General features: G+C 38.1%; 1 protein-coding gene across 1 annotated transcript in view; it reads right to left on the bottom strand.

Annotated features, from left to right (window-relative positions):
- LOC149138761 (Sugar isomerase (SIS) family protein) overlaps nt 1-17,088 on the bottom strand; it is a 101,688-nt gene that overhangs the window by 44,837 nt on the left and 39,763 nt on the right. Inside the window, exons 9-11 of the mRNA XM_089448693.1 lie at nt 7,954-8,021; nt 7,760-7,844; nt 7,551-7,599 (exon numbers count right to left, since the gene is read on the bottom strand). Of these exons, the coding sequence (XP_089304819.1) occupies nt 7,551-7,599; nt 7,760-7,844; nt 7,954-8,021 (202 nt within the window). The remainder of the gene's footprint in view (nt 1-7,550; nt 7,600-7,759; nt 7,845-7,953; nt 8,022-17,088) is intronic.

The raw sequence follows: 17,088 nt of genomic DNA, 5'->3' as shown, positions 1-17,088 counted from the left end.
CCACTCCCTCTCATGTGGAGACAAAAAGTCCTTTTGTGACCAAGAGCATATGTAAGGTGTGGGAAGCCATCAAATCCAAGCTCAATAGGAAAGGAGATTCTCATCATTCAAGGCTTTTCTATAATGATCATATTTCATGCTAGTTGAAATTGTCCTATTAAATAACAAACCTTTGGCTTAAATGACTTGGTTTTCTACCAAGCATTTATTCAAGAGAGGTCTACAAAAGATAACCGATCTATTTGACTATAATGCTAAAGACTGGAAAAGTTGGCAAACCTTGATGGAGGAATTTCAACTAGCCAATCCTAGCATATGGTGATCTTGGATAAGGATAACAGCCTTGTCTTTAATAGTCTCCTCATTAAAATTGGATAGAAAACTCTTGTGTCTTGGTGGAGACACCAATGTTAGAACCAGTTTAAGGCCTATAAGAAATACAAGCTTGCCAATGGTTATCATTGGTTTTTCCCATAGTCGCTTACTAACATTAAGCTAATTAAAATATGGTGTCTCAAGTCTAATAGAGGACCTATCTACTTTCAACCTCCTCCTTATGGAAGGTCCTTCATTGAGCCAAAAAAGGCAATATTTTCCTTGTCCTTTCGTTGGAAGTCATAGACTTGGGACATGGACTACAACATTTGAGAGTTTATAACCCAAGTTCCCACTCTATGGAAAAATGAGACTGTCGAGCATGTGTTTTGAAACTATACCTTTGGCCAATCAAGCTAGGAATAGGTTTACCTTCACTAAAGTCAAATCCTTCCCTCTCATTATTCTTCACAAAAGTTTTATTATTTGGAAAATGAAAAAATGAGTGTTTGTTTGAAGGTATTAAGAATGATAGAAGGTTCACCTAGTTTGACAGTGTATTGATTTGTCTTAATTTGCACTTGCAGATCTTCCTCCAATTCCAAAATGAGCAGAGTGGAGATGGACCATTTGTGACAATTGATCTATTACTAGCATGGTGCATTCTATATCATGAGCAAGAAGCCCCCTTATAACACTCCTGCTCAATCAACCCAATCTCACCACTTAGATTACTAGCACTATCTCTTGGTCAAGTCATTCAAGTGCATCTTGAAAAGCACCACAAATCAATGTTGCAATAATCATTATCGGGATAATATCGGCGAGGGAAAAAATGGGGAAAAATCGTAAAATAGAAAAAATATTCATTTTTTTCAATTTTTTAAATATCTAAAGCATCTACAACATAAAATAAATACATTGACACAAAATATGATAAAAGAACTAATATATAAGATGTGTGATATCATTTCTAGTGCTACATCACACATAACAATGAATCATGTCCTGAATAGTCAGTCCTAACTCCTGAGTCCCAACTCAGCCTCAAAATATCAACAAAAAATATAATAATGTATCTCATGAGTCATAATGTCATATACAATGAAATGAACCAAATAACTAATACCATTGATTTCCTCTGCCCCTCTTGCGAGAAAATGCAACAGCTTTCCTTCTAGATGTAGATGTCGGTGGAGTTGGTAGTGGACTCTGCTGTGCTCTAGAAGCTGAAGAACTAGGAGCTACAAGAGGTAGACCACGTTCGCTACTGGTGACAGAGGTAGCCTGGGTAGGTTGTGTCACCTCCTCCTCCTCCTCCTCCTGTTGCTCCTCCTCCTCATAAAAAAATCGGCAAAATTATAAATAAAAAATAATATTAATAATAATTTAAAAATTCAAGATTTTTTCCCAAAAAATCGCGATTTTTTCGTAATAATCATGATAATTTCAAGTTATCGCGATTATTTCGTGATTATTTGTGAAAAAAAAAAAATCACGTAATAATCGGGCAATAATATCGCCATTTTCAAAAAACCGCGATTTTTCGATATTATTGCAATTTTCGCAACACTGCCACAGATAGCCTATCCCCTTAGCTCTCTAATGACAAGTTTCCATTGTACCACTCGCCATATCTAAAGTAGAAAATACCCCTAAACTAAATTAGGGAAAGGTTGGGTGGGAACCATTTATTACAAATACTAAACCAATTGTTGACAAATAGAGGCCACCCCCAAGGACAACTCACCATCGGACTGGAGTATGCTCCCTAGTGTTGCAAGATTCCATGTTGACTTGATCAATCTAGTGGGCCTTTTGTTATATTTATTTCAGCTTAGCATAGCCTTTTGGGAGCTTATATTTTCAGCCTTAGTGTCAGTTTTGTAATAAGTTTGTTAGAGTAACAGGCTTCTAGGTTTTGAACTTTGTACTTTCCTGGGTGCGTAGCACCCGTTTTCATATAAAATGCCTTGTACATATTTGCTCATATTAATAGTCAATGGAAGCATTTACCAAAAACATTGCAACAAGCCTTCTAAAAACTTGAAACAACTTGCTCAAGGAAGATGATATATTATACCAACAAAGTCAAACATAAAAAGCCCAAATTTGTAATATTACTCAAAATCAAGAAAAACCTGAGAGGATCTACAAGGATAGCTTGAATCTACATATCCTAATTTCCAAATGTGCTATACTCTAAGATAGACTAGCCTAGTAGACCAATATTCTAAGCTAAGTCATGCTTCAAGTTCAAAGTTTGCCAAACTTCAAGATATTTCAGACATATTAGTCCTTGCTCACCAAACCTTAAGCAGAATTGAATGCCAAACCTAAAGACAAACAGATTGGACGAATAAGCTTGTGGGAGTTCATCTAAATTTGCTAAAATTAGTTCAAATTCAGCTCGAATTTGTGCGTACATTTCTTTCAAAACTTAAAAACAAATAAAAAACTAATCGTCTACTAGTTTGAACTTCATTCCACTTCCTGCTTGATTGGTTTCTATTTCTCTGGCTCAGTGCTCTCTCCAGGCTCCAAATCTGGTCACCATTCAATGCTCTCTCATACCAGTGCATGAATTACGCCATGACTTACTCCCATACCAATGCACAATTTACAACATTATAGACAAGGATATCTCATACAGAAATATCGAGAGGGGCACTGAGAGGAGACTTGAGCAGTTAGTCTTAACAAGCTACAGTCTTGACTCTCCACTCAGCAGCACTTCATAGTTTTCATCACAGAATCAAATTTATCATATATGATATATGTTCATTTATAAATTACATATTCATATATCTTTATTTTTTGTATTGTCATCACAGGATCAAATTTATCATATATGATATATCTTTTTTTATAAATTACATATTCATATATCTTTATTTTTCGTATTTATCATAGGTTAATATCTCTATTTTTCATATTTATCATAGATATATATATCTTTATTTACCATATATATATTTCCATATATTTATTTATCATTTTCATATATCTTTAGATATCATATTTATATCAGATTTATTTTTATAAATTTATATCATATTTATTGAATATTATTACATATATCTTTAAACTCTGAAATTTTTAAAATTTAGACTTTCTCGAACATAATGTTGAATTTTATATTGAATTATATTACCAAAATTTACACTGTTGAATTTTTTACGAACTTTAAACTCGCCAAACTCGAACCAGGTGACTTAGATTCTACGTGCCTAGAAAAGAATGGGGAAGAGCATAGTAACAATGACAAACTAAATAGTAAAAGCAGCCCTGGTAGATAGGTTCACATCCAAAAAAACAAGAAATTGAGACTTTCAGCATTTCACCAACGAGTATTGTATAGAAAAATCAAAGATGCCCATGAATATGGTAATAGGATAGGAAATACATAGTCACTAAAATAGTGAGCATTCTTGTAAAAAACCAAATCCTCTAATTCATTGACTACCTAATAAAGCTCATGTGGAAAATTTAATTCTCAAATAATGAGAAACCATAAAAAATTGAATAGCCTTAAACTTGAAAAAGAGAGGTCAAAAGAGCGCCATTCTCAAACATTTTAACAAACACTGAAAGACAACACAAAACTAAACCCACCCTTCTAAAACCTCCTTCAAAACAAACTCCCTCAATAAAACAAATAAAAAAAGAATACAAGCATTGTGGAGACCTCACCATAACCATAAATCATAGTAGACTCAATCTGTAACCACAATTTCAATACCTCATACAAATCCAACCCCCAGACGTCAAAGGCAACCATATATAAGTTAGAACTAGCATATGATCAAAATTTAACAACAATTCTCGATGCTACACAAAAACAAAGACAGTCATGTAAGAAAATATGACAAATAGAATCATGAATTCAACATTCTAATCAACAAACTACGTTTCCAAAAATAAAAGAAACCAAATTCTACAAATACAATAACAACTTAAATGTCCCACCAATATCCACAACACAAATAAAAAGGATGGTACTATGACAATCATAAACAATCTATCCTAACCATTCTATAAAAACTTATAGCATACTTCTAGATGAGATCCTACTCATCCTAGTAAACAGAAAAAGAAGACAATGGAAAAATATTGAAATGATACATAAACCCTTTAATGATCACACTCAAATTGTTGGTATTCTTTACCATTATTCCAAAGGGAAGCAATTTAAAGGAAGAATCAAAGTAAAGACAACAAGTATACCAAGGAATAATGATGAAATACAAAGATAACACTCAATGGAGTACCCATATTATAGCAATCCTAAAGCATATAATCCACGAGATACAAAATCTTATCTATATAGACAGTATTTTTTTTATGAGAAATATCTTTATATTCAATATGAGAAATATACATGTTTCAATCCTCGAGGGACTACTCAGACTCAACAACAAGGCCGGAAGCCATTACAACAAAGCTCATCATTTCACTAGCAGGAATTGAACTTGGGTGGGGAGGATAGCAATCATTCCTCCCAGTCATCCAAGATAAACCCAATTGACAGCCTGGCATGCCACCTTTATGAGAAGGGGCCATGTGTTAAAACTGGATGCCTCATTTTTCTTATGGAATAAGGAAAACAATGGTATGCTTGGAAAGACGTAGCAAATAATTTCACATACACTAGCTGTTTTGCCAATAATACTAAATAGAGAAGGTTCTTGTGCACCTTGAGCACATAAAAACCTAAATTGTTGTGATGCTCAATGCACTACGAGTAGGATGTTAGCAATCTGGGGAACCTTCTTAAAATAAATCGAAACTTGAGCCAAGAAAAAGGGTAGTGGCAGTCAGTCATCACTCATCACACATCACATCATCTCTCTCCTCTTATTTGGTTCATACTTCTGGGAGGCAGCTTCACTTCTTTGCACGTGTGGCAGGAGGCTGAGTTTTTCTAGGGCAAAACAGGTCAAAGTTTCAGAGCATTGACCATCATTGACCTCGATTTTAGGGCCATAATTCCGATTTCTCTAGGCCGCATTTATTGGCACAGAAATCGATTTTGGGACAGGTTGACCAGCATTGACTTCAGGTTGACTTCAGATTTGACTGCAGAAAATTACAGCAGTGTTTCTCTCTCCTTTGACTGGGTTTGACCGAATTGTTTTGGGCTGACTTTGACTCTCCTAGAAGGCCGAATTGGACTGTTGTTTGGAGGACATTTTGGGGCAGCTTTGACCACTGTTGACTTTCTGGTTAGGGCTGCGTTGACTGTTGATTTGGCAGATCTGTTTTGGGCTTGTACTTATGATATTTGTACTCTCTGTCTCTGCTGAACTATTGAAGAATAATAAGAAAGATTTGATTTGATTGTTGATTTGGCAGATCTGTTTTGGGCTTGTACTTATGATATTTGTACTCTCTCTCTGTTGAACTATTGAAGAATAATAAGAAAGATTTGATCAAAGGGTTTTCCCACATTAGGGTTTGTCCCTGGCATCAGCCACATCTTGTGTCCTCTCGTCTTGATTTGTTTTCTACATATGATTTTATGTTCTACCTGCATTTACTGTCAATGTTTATAAGTTAATGTGATTGCTATTGGATATAATTGGAAATTGTCATTGGGCTGCTAAAGGAACATTGAAGTAAATTGTGCTTAACAATGTTTATAAGTTAATGTGATTGCTACTGGATATAATTGGAAATTGTCATTGGGCTGTTAAAGGAACATTGAAGTAAATTGTGCTTAAGCCTAGAACATATCATTGTTATCTAAAATTAACATGGTATCAGAGCTCAGGTGAAGACAAAGCCCAAGCAAGAGTGAAGCAAAGCGATCACTAAGAGAAGTTGTTGGACAACAATCTTATCTATATAGACTTTTTTTTTATGAGAAATATCTTTATATTCCATATGAGAAATATACATGTTTCAATCCTCGAGGGACTACTCAGACTCAACAACAAGGCTGGAAGCCATCACAACAAAGCTCATCATTTCACTTGCAGGAATTGAACTTGGGTGGCAAGGATAACAATCATTCCTCCCAGACACCTTTATGAGAAGGGGCCATGTGTTAAAACTGGATGCCTCATTTTTCTTATGGAATAAGGAAAACAATGGTATGCTTGGAAAGACGTAGCAAATAATTTCACATACACTAGCTGTTTTGCCAATAATACTAAATAGATTAGGTTCTTGTGCACCTTGAGCACATAAAAACCTAAATTGTTGTGATGCTCAATGCACTACGAGTAGAATGTTAGAAATCTGGGGAACTTTCTTAAAACAAATTGAAACTCGAGCCAGGAAAAAGGGTAGTGGCAGTGGCAGAAGCTACAATTGTCATGGGTCAACTCAACTCTTGCACTTCAAAATAAGAACACAGATAAAAGGATCAAGTTGGCCAGTGGAATGCATTCGATGACGATGATCTAGCCCCAACTCTAGGTGGAGAGACAAAAATTATAGAAATGGCCCTCCACCAGGTCTTGAATGTGTGGTAGCCAGGTATGACATGTTTCTGCTCTCTTTCCTTTTTCCTCTGGTTAAGGTACCGTATCGATTTTTCTGATTTTGTATTAACTAGGAAGCTTGAGGTGTGCCACCATGCAACCTCTATTATGTATTTTCCTAGTTAATAAAATTATTTATCCCAAGAAAAATCGTGCAAAGATTGCAAAGGTTATTTTGGTCTCTGCAGTCTATTTGCAATGATACAAACAAACCACCAATGACGATGACAATCCCTTCTTAAGAAAATTGAATCAACAGATATTTATATCAATATCCTCATGACACAAAAATAGGTCAAAGGAGCTAGAAAGTACATCAGGCATAAATAGTCAAAAACGATAGCCATTGGGCATGAAATGAATGCCTGTCAACAAAAAATCCCCCCCTAGAGACCAGATACAGCATGCTAATACATTCCTGCAACCCGTGATTGTACAAAATTTGCAAATAAGATAACAAACAACAGTTGAACTGGTGGAGCCAATGAAGTTTACTTGCAGAAAAAATTCATTCAAAGCTTGCATATGGATAATAATGAAAACTAAAATGTCTAAATGCTACCTACTACCAACAAAGCATTATTTACAATTTTACAACAAGTTAGCAATGGACATAATTTTGAATTAGAAAAGATAACAATTTTGAATATTTTGCAACAAAAGAAGTCAGAGAGAAAGAAGAACAAATAAGAAAGGCGCATATACAGATTCTTAAACATAAAATCTTGAACTCCAAATGAGGAATACCTTAAGGTTAGTACTAACTGCCACCATGTGCTTTGCAACAGCTTCAGAACTGTAGATGTGTCAATGGAGTTATATAAGCTATTTCAGCATAATATGGCAATACATCATCATGAATGTCAAATGTGGCAAAGTTTCCAACCCATGCATAACTGATAAATAGAACTCCTCACAAGGTGGAAATAAACTGAGTGACCCAGTGCCTAACTCACCCAAGGGCAGATGTGATCCATGTCCTTAATGTTCGAGCATTTAGCATGGTTTCTGCTGTTGTGAATGTCTTTGATACCACAACAACTGTACCAAACAATAAAATTAATTTTTCATATATCATTAAATCTAACATTCTTCTCCCAAGCTAGAAACTCTCCAATTGGGGACACCATCAATAAAACTTGTTACTTACCTAATGTAGTTTCCGGGTTTAACCCATTAATACTCCGAGCGACATCAACTGGATCAACATTTGCTAGACTGCCATGGAATGAGACAGTTCGAAAAATATGTCATTAGAAAAAAATGGTAACTATCACGAAGAAATTGAAAACAATATTAAAAATAATTGCAGGAGACGAAGATTACTTCTATCACCAAGATTAATGCAATAAAAATAATAGCATTGCTGGAAAAAGAAGATTATTTTTATCGCCAGATTAATACATTAAGGTTGGATGTGAAAATACCTAAAACAATTGTGGCATAGTGAACACACTGACACAATCTTAAGGCTGCATGCAAAAATAATAGCATTGCTGGAAGAAGAAGATTATTTTATTGCCAGATTAATACATTAAGATTGTGTAATGTGCCCAAATTTTGGATTCCTAGGCGAGGTGGTTAGGAGGGTTTTCCAGAGCTTGTGTCAGCGTGGTCATAGCAGCAGGGCTACTCCATTGGTGGGCCTAGAGGGTTTTAGAGGAGTTCATGGGTCCGACTGGGATCACTTACCATATTTCATCTTCGAGATCAATTTCGCACAGTTTGCTCTTGGTTCCATTGCATTCCGACGATTTTTGTAAAATGGCGTTAATAACAAGCATATTTTAATTATTTATGCTTAAGGTGTTGTTCCAGGATTGTTAGTTGGAGAAACACCTTCGTGTAATAGCTCATTGGAATTGGGGTGAAAAGATCTATAGGGCAGAATAATAAAAAGGGGCTTTGGGTGGCCAGTGTGACCACAGAGGCGAATTAATCGTTTTCCAGCATTAAAAGTGACTTTAATTAGTTTATAAAAGTCACTTTATTAAATAAAGAAAGGAAAAGTGCTTTTAAATATTTAATTGGAGGGAAATGGTAAGTGAGTTATAAAAAACAAAAAGAAAAGAAAAAAGGGGAAGGTGAAGGTGAAAAGACAACCCTAAACTCATTCAATAAGGAAAATGAGGAGACTCTTGTCGTTCATACATTGTGTGTGAGTTTGGAAAAAGAGCTCTTGGAGAGAGTTTGAAAGAGAAGCTGAGGGTTTGGAACCCTAGCCTCTATAGCAAACTTCGGTGTTGCAACAAGACACCCTAGTTTGGGATTTGTGAGTGAAATCACTAAAATTTCACCACTGCACTTCAGTGGAGAACAAGATTTGCAAGAAATATTGAGGTACCCAAGTTTTATCGGTTGATTTTAGGAGCTTAGTTGGTATTTCTGTATCGTTTTGGCAGGTAGAAGAACTGCATGAAAGTCTGAGCACACAAGCTCAAATCTGAGCCTTGGAAATCGAGTCCCTTAGCCAAGAAGAGGTCGAGTTTGTTTTTTTTAAGGTGCTGCTCACAGCGTGAAGGATATTTTAAGGTGATGGTGGTCCGATTCACCTTTTGGGAGGAACAGTTCTAATTTACCGTCACGGCTGAGAGAACACTTCACCACTGACAGAGTCTCCCTTCTATCTGGGCTGCGTATCACTCAATGGCTGTAGCGTATGGGTTGCAAGGGTGAAGTACTGTCTCAGGCAGGTTGTATTTCATATCTGGGCACAGACTAATCCCTAAAGAGGCTGCATTCTATGGCTGTATGGACCCACGAGTTCCGAAAATCATATTGATTAGTTTGAAAGCCATTTACTCACCTTTATTTGCTGCTGTAGCTTTACTGGAGGGTATTCGTATTACCTCAGGGACATATTTGAATGGCTTGGTGCTGATACAAAGACCTGGGTACAGTGTGAACCTGTGTATCAATTTCTGGGCAACGTATATCCTAAACAAGTGTTGGAGCATTGTTCCAAAGGTCTGATAATTGTGTATGCATCCATTCCTATTGACTGTTTCACTACCAAGGAGCTGATATCCACGCCAAGTGAACTATTGTTTCCAGATCTGTTGCCAGAGCACATTCCAGGTTCCAAACTTAAGTTCTATGCATTATATCAGTTATTTATATGCCTGTATATGAATGAGTTAATGGCTGTTGCAATTCTGGGTTATTCTCCTTGATGAAAGATGTTCAGTTCCTCATCACATGGTGTTTAATAGTAGTGTATTCCTTGTTGAATAATTGTGAATGGTATATATAACCACTTGAGCTCAATTGTCTGGTTCTGTTATCATTTAACTGGAAATATAGTGGAAAATTGTTCACCTACAGCCAACAGATAACAAACTGATGTGCAAAAGGGATCACTGTAACCTTCACACAGACTCAGAAATTTATTGGAAATTAAGAGAATATACAGGAGGGAATCCTACATCTTTTTACTGTGGTATTGTGATAATAATATGGCCAAATTATGTATAATGGCTGTGGGTAATTTTCTGAGTAATGAATATATCATATTTGACTCTTTAGAGGCCTCATTTGGATGTTATTTGTCCACTGTATATATTTTCTGAAGTGAAAACTATTAAGAAAACACCTACAGAAGTTTTCACACAAACTTGAAGAAAGGTCTCACAGAAGAACTTATACAAACTCAGAAATTTTTAAAGAAAAATCAGAAGTTTGTCAAGGCGGAATCTTACAGATTGGATGTAAAATACCTAAAGAAATTGTGGCATAGTGAACAGTGAACACACTGACACAATCTTAAGGCTGTAAGCAATGTCCTTTCACAAGTTTTTCCCTTTTGAACCCTTCAACTCCTATAGCAAACAATTGGTAATGATGTTCATATTCTTACAATCTTCTAGATATTCATTTTAATGTTTAGTCATCCACCTTTATAATTACTAGGGGACTCACCCCTCTGTAGCTGTCAACAAGGTAGATATTTCTCTTTGACTTCTCGACATAGGGTTTGTAAGTAAGGTCTTTAGAAAACAAGTCTAGTGTCAAACAGTAATGCTATACAATGCATGCCTATTTCAGGGAGCATGCCTTTGAAATCTTTATTAACCATGCATATACATAATGATATCTTGAAATTATGGAATAAACTTGTTGCCAGGGGCAACATTCCAGTAATCAACAATATCGTATGCTTTGGATGTTGATCTAGGTTTGATATTGGTGTTGATTAGTAAATTGTTTCCAACTCCTCTAGACACATCGCCCTCATTTCTTTTCCCAACAAACATTTAAGTGTTGGGTTTGAAATCTATGGATGTAAAAGATATCTCAACTGAAAAAATTAATTCCTCTTTTTTGGAATGCCTCTTTCAAGACATTCATATTTCCATGTCTCTCATTTTTGCTATCATGAGGCTCTATGAGAAAGTTATAGGACAGCTTCATACATCTCAGGAATTTTCTACCTTCATCAAGGCCACCACTAGGGCAAAGCAAGGTTGCCCCCTATCACCAACATTCTTTGGGATTTACATTGATGAGCTAGAAAAACACATTAGGGGTGTTGCTGACAATAGCTCTCTACACAAAATCTTATAGTTACAATAATCATGTTTACAACTAATATGGTCCTCCTGATCTCCTCCCTCAGAGCCCTCAAAGGCAGCTGCACACCTTGTCTAGCATTTTTTTACATAAACAAATGGCAGTGAACCTTTAGCAAAACCAACGTTATGATCCTGAATACTTCTAAAAACATTCTGTTGGATTTCCATTTCTTTCAGGTGGGTCAAGGTGGATATCATTACACCTCAAGGATTTTCTAATGCCATCAAGAGCACTGCTATCCTATGCTTTATTAAATAAATCAAATCTTGAATTTACTCAATAACAGAAATAAAAATCACACATATGGATTGAAAATATAGTGGAACCATTAAAAAATAATTTCTCACACACAGGTAATTATTCCTTCAAATCAGCATTTTATTCCATCAAAAACACTTACAAGGAAACCTCCACATGTTGCCCAATAAAAAATAGCATGCACAGATACCAAAAAACGCTCTAACTGAGCTAGTAGAGCCTGCTGAAAAACCCAGAAACAGCAGAAAACTGCTGTACGACCTGCAGGACAGCCTGTATGGTGCAAGACTCCATCTGTATGACTGGACGGACCTGTATGGACCTATCTGTATGACTGTACAGACTTCCATTCGACTGTATGGAACTGTACGGACTGGTGTCTAGTACTATTTGCTTCCCAAGAATGCCTTTTCCCTGACTGACTGTCTCGTACTACATGCTTCCCGAGAATGCCTTTTCTCTGTCTGTTATCCTATGCTTTATTAACTAAATCAGATCTTGAATTTACTCAATAACAGAAATAAAAATCTGAGTATCCATTAATCAAAGAGATGGCTTGAAAATAGTAATACAGCAGAAGCAACAAAAAATTATTTCTCACACATAAAAGTAATTATTCCTTCAAATCAGCTTTTTATTCCATTGAAAAAACTTCCGAGGAAACCTTCACATGCTGCCCAAAAATATAGCATGCATGGATACCAAAAAACACTCTAACTGAGCTTGTACAGCCTGCTGAAAAACTCAGAAAGAGCTGAAAATTAATGAAGGACCTATAGGATAGTCTGTATGTGAAATGTCCCTTTCCTAACCAGTGGAACTGGCAGACCCCTAGCCTATCAGTTGGTTCCTGTAGGCCACTGGGTTAGTGTTAGGGGTCCTTGGAGGCAATTAATCCGGCAATTGGGCAGTGTTTGATGGTCAGTTGAGATCTCATCGGGATTATGAGCATGATGCCTCTTTTTTGGAATGATTTTGGGATAGCTTTCCAATACTTACTATTTTTAGTAAGTCTATTTCAAGCACCAACTAGCAAGGCTACTATTTTTACTATTGTCATTGGATTCAGTTTTGATGTCTATCTCAGCATTTTATATAGTCCGGTGTTTTTAAATAAAATAATAATAATAAATCAAAGATTTAACTTTATCATTATTTTAATACTTTTAATGAAGGGACTATAAGGGCTGGTAATAAAATGAAAGATGTTTTATTTAAAAATAAATAAATAAATAAGGCCTTTAATTGAGAGACTAAAAGTCATTTTATTTAGTCCCACATGGCCTGATGAAGAGGGTCAAACTTCTTGGGAGAGTTATAAAAGCAAATTTGTGGATTTCATTTCATATGTTGATTTTGATAATTTGACATTGCCATTTTCTGGGGGAGATTACTTCTTCTTGGTTTGTGAGGACGAAACCCCTTGCAGGCGACATTCTCCACATTATTGAGAGATACAATCTGAAGAATATCTCAGCGATTTAACACAGAGACCACAGTGTTGATTTAATCGGATGTGCTCTAAGTCTCAAAATTTGCAACGGGTCTTAGACACATGCATTCTCCAATACCCAGAGATCGTTTTGGGAAATTCCATCCAGAGACAGTTTTATTAAAATAATTAATTATTTTCAATGGGGCCTTAAGTCTAAACTTAGGAAATTAAAATAATTAATGGGTATTAATCTAAATTGTGGGTGTAACTTCTAGAAGAAGACGAGGATCAAGACAAAATTATCTAAGCCATTGATTAGAAGTTAATCTAGGTCGTTGGTTGTCCAACAGAAAGATATAAGAAGAGACTTGAGGGGCACTTGGAGAACACACAGAGGAGAGATCAGAAGTTCGATTTTCTGAAGCAAAGTAGTTGTCGGAGAGATTTCCAATAGTGATCTTTTGTTGTGAGGGGCAGGGATAGTATCCGAAGGGAAATCTTTCCTGGTCGGTGAATACTCAGCAGAGAAGGCAGAGAGAGATCCAGCAAAGGCAACGAAGAGCTAGAGAAGCTGACGTAAAGCCACGCAGAGGCAGCGCAGGCTAACGTAGAGGCAACGCAAAAGCCTTGAGGGAGTCTGAAATTTGCTGGAGGAATCGATTGCAGAAGTCGAAAGTCGGGGTGTGAGTCCACAAGGTGAAAATCGAATTTCCTAAGCAGCAGATTGATCAACTGAAGGGGTGACGCAGTCCCTAGACAGCGTGACGCTGGGCTGACGCAGAGACAGCACAAAGACAGCGAAGGGTTGTTCATTCAAGGGCTGAATCAGCTAGAACTTCCAGTGATAGTGTGAGGTAATCTCACAAATCTCTCTGTCGGTGATATTCTCTGTCACTGGATTGCCGAGAAGGCATCCAAAGATTGTATTCAGAAATTACTACTGCATAATAATAAAACCCTCAGAGCTGCTGCACTGGTTTTCCCACATTGGGTTTTTCCGCAAACATTTGTCCAAAAATAACTTTGTAGATGTGTTGTATCTCTTTACTGTTCAGTTTCTTGTTTCCACTTAAAATTTAATGGCGTAGACTGCAGTGTATTAGTTTCGATATTTACTGTAGGAAACAGTAAGTAACTTGATTCAGAAATTAACAAGTAGGAGAAACTTAATCAGTTGTTGCAGTAGAAATTTGGGCATCCAAATTTTCACATGGTATCAGAGGTGCAGGTGAAACAAGAGAATAGTGTCAGAAGAGCCCAGCGCTAAAGGAGGGAGTTCGAAATTTCTGCAGAGGCAGCAATTCGAATCCCCAGAGGGTTTGCGCAGTTAGGCCAGGAGGGCAAGATTTTCATGGTAAATCTCTCTCTGAGTGAGTCGACAGAGAGGTAGGATTTCCAGATCGAAATTTGTCAAGGGCAAAGGGAGCAGGGCAGCAGAAGCTTCAGCGAAGAGGGTTCCTGGTGTGACGTGGTTTTCTGCAGGCAGTTGCTAGGCAGAAAGACGTCATAGGGAAGAGAGAGACACGGTTGAGGAAATTCTTCCTCAGAGGACTTCCAGCCAAGGAGTCTGAATTCTCACTTGATGAGCAGCAGAAGAGAAGGGGAGATCTACAAGCTCCAGCAAGGAGTGCGTAGACCAGTCTAGTGCTGCGCACAAGAGAGAGGAGGTTATTCGACTTTTTCGTTTGGCACGGATGGCAGCCAATGGACTGAGAAAGAGATCAAGATAGGTTGGATGGGGCATCCAACTATGTCATCTAAAAGGCAAGAATGTCATACCTTCTGGATGCACATTTTCTCAAAGTCTACGTCGACAGCGTGGTAGTTGAGCTCGCGGAACAAGATCCACTCAAGAAGTACAAGGGAGAAATGGCGAAGACAAAAAGAATGATCCTCGACAGATTGAAAGATCATATAGTCTGTCACATCACTGGCAAAAACACTGCCAAGGAGATGTGGGATGCATTGTCAATGCTATATCAGGGATCTTCCGAGGAACAGAAGATGTACTTAGAGAAGAAGATGAGGCCTATTGAGATGCAAAAAGGGGAACGCATTGATCCATTCCTTGCAAAGCTTCAGGAGACCCGAGACAAGTTAGCAGCTGTGGGGTCGACACCTCAAGGAAACGAGATGGTTAGATTGGCCCTCAATTCAGTCTTAGAGGAGTGGCAAGTCTTTGTCCAGAGCATCCTAAGCAGGGCGATTTTGCCAAACTGGGATGAAATGTGGGCAGCTCTTAAGCAAGAGGAGCTGAGGAGGGACTTGGTCAAGTGTAAACTTGACGGAAGCAGCAGTAGTGGGTCGAAGCCCAAGGAGGAGGAAGAGAATGCAACCCTCGCATCCAAGGGGCAGCAGGAGAAACAGAAGAAGAAGAAAGATGTTTCGAAGATCAAATGCTTCAGGTGTGGTGAACTCGGTCACTACGCAACACAGTGTCCTCTCAGGAAGAAGGACAAAGATGAGAAGCATGATTTGAAGGTTGCAGCCGCAAAGATTGAGGAGGAGGAGTTCACCATGACAGCCCAGGCATCTCCAAGAGGGAGGTGGGGTGATTTAGAGTTGTAGTTCGAAAGGACTGCAGATGGGTAGGATCCCTGAGGAGCCCACCTCTCGAATCAATTCCTTGCTACGAAAGCCCAGATCAGTGGTAGCAGGTTGGACCAGCATCAGTTGGTGCAGAGGAGTGCCAGAGTGACAGTTGCAATGACTAGTAGCGCCTGATACTGAGCAGCGCAGAGCAAAGTTGGCAGCAGTGCAGATGGCACAGAGCAGAGGTTAGTAGGCAGCGCAGGGGCTTCAAAGGGTCAGCGCAGAGACTATCAGCGCTCAGACTCCAGCGACAAGATGCATGATACTAAACACGTGTTCAGTAATTTGGGATGTTTTTCCGTTGTTGTTGCAGCAGCTGGAGAAGGTTGTAGTGCAAACGCAACAGTACAGATGCAGCATTTGCGCAATAGTTGGTGGACAGGATGTCAGACATCAGCAGTTGGAGAAGGTTGTAGTGCAAACGCAACAGTACAGATACAGCATTTGCGCAGTGGTTGGTGGACAGGATGTTAGACATCAGCAGCGCAAAGGGAGATGGTTCAGAATCAGAGTTATGCTTCAGCAGGTTTCATTGCTAGAGCGCATTCCTCGCTAAGAGGGAGTGTTGATTTCTGGTAGCATCAGATGTGCTCTAAGTCTCAAAATTTGCAGGGGGCTTAGACACATGCATTCGCCAATACTCATAAATCATTTTGGGAAATTCCACTAGGAGACAATTTTATTAAAATAATTAATTATTTTTAATGGGACCCTAAGTCTAAACTTAGGAAATTAAAATAATTAATGGGTATTAATCTAAACTGTGGGTGTAACTTCTAGAAGAAGACGAGGATCAAGCCAAAATGATCTAAGCCATTGATTAGAAGCCTGAAGTTAATTTGGGTCGTTGGTTGTCCAACAGAAAGATATAATAATAGGCTTGAGGGCAACTTGGAGAACACACAGAGGGGGGATCAGATGTTCGATTTTCTGAAGCAGAGCAGTGGTCGGAGAGATTTTCGATAGTGTTCTTTTGCAGTGAGGCGCAGGGATAACTTCCGAAGGGAAATCTTTCCCATTCGGAGAATACTCAGCAGAGAACGCAGAGAGAGATCTAGCAGAGGTAGCGAAGAGTCAAAGAGGTTGACACAGAGCCATGCAGAGGCAGCGTAGGTTGATGCAAAGGCAACGCAGAAGCCTTGAGGGAGTCTGAAATTTGTTGGAGGAATCGATTGCAGAAGCCGGAAGCCGAGGTGTGAGCCCGGGAGGTGAAAATCGAATTTCCTAAGCAGCAAATTGATCAGCTGAAGGGGTGACGCAATCCCTAGACAATGTGACGTTGGGTTGACACAGAGACAGCGTAGAGGCAGCCAGGGGTTGTTCATTCAAGGGTTGAATTAGCCAGGACTTCCAGTGATAGTGTGAGGTAATCTCACAAATCTCTCTGTCAGTGATATTCTATGTAACTGGATTGTCATGAACGCATCT

The sequence above is a fragment of the Pinus tabuliformis genome, chromosome X, assembly GCF_031772625.1.
Source record: "Pinus tabuliformis cultivar Carrire ecotype Pingquan chromosome X, CPIR1, whole genome shotgun sequence".
Taxonomy (NCBI): domain Eukaryota; kingdom Viridiplantae; phylum Streptophyta; class Pinopsida; order Pinales; family Pinaceae; genus Pinus; species Pinus tabuliformis.
Note: the sequence above shows the minus strand (reverse complement) of the source record. Positions and strands in the feature narration are given on the sequence as shown.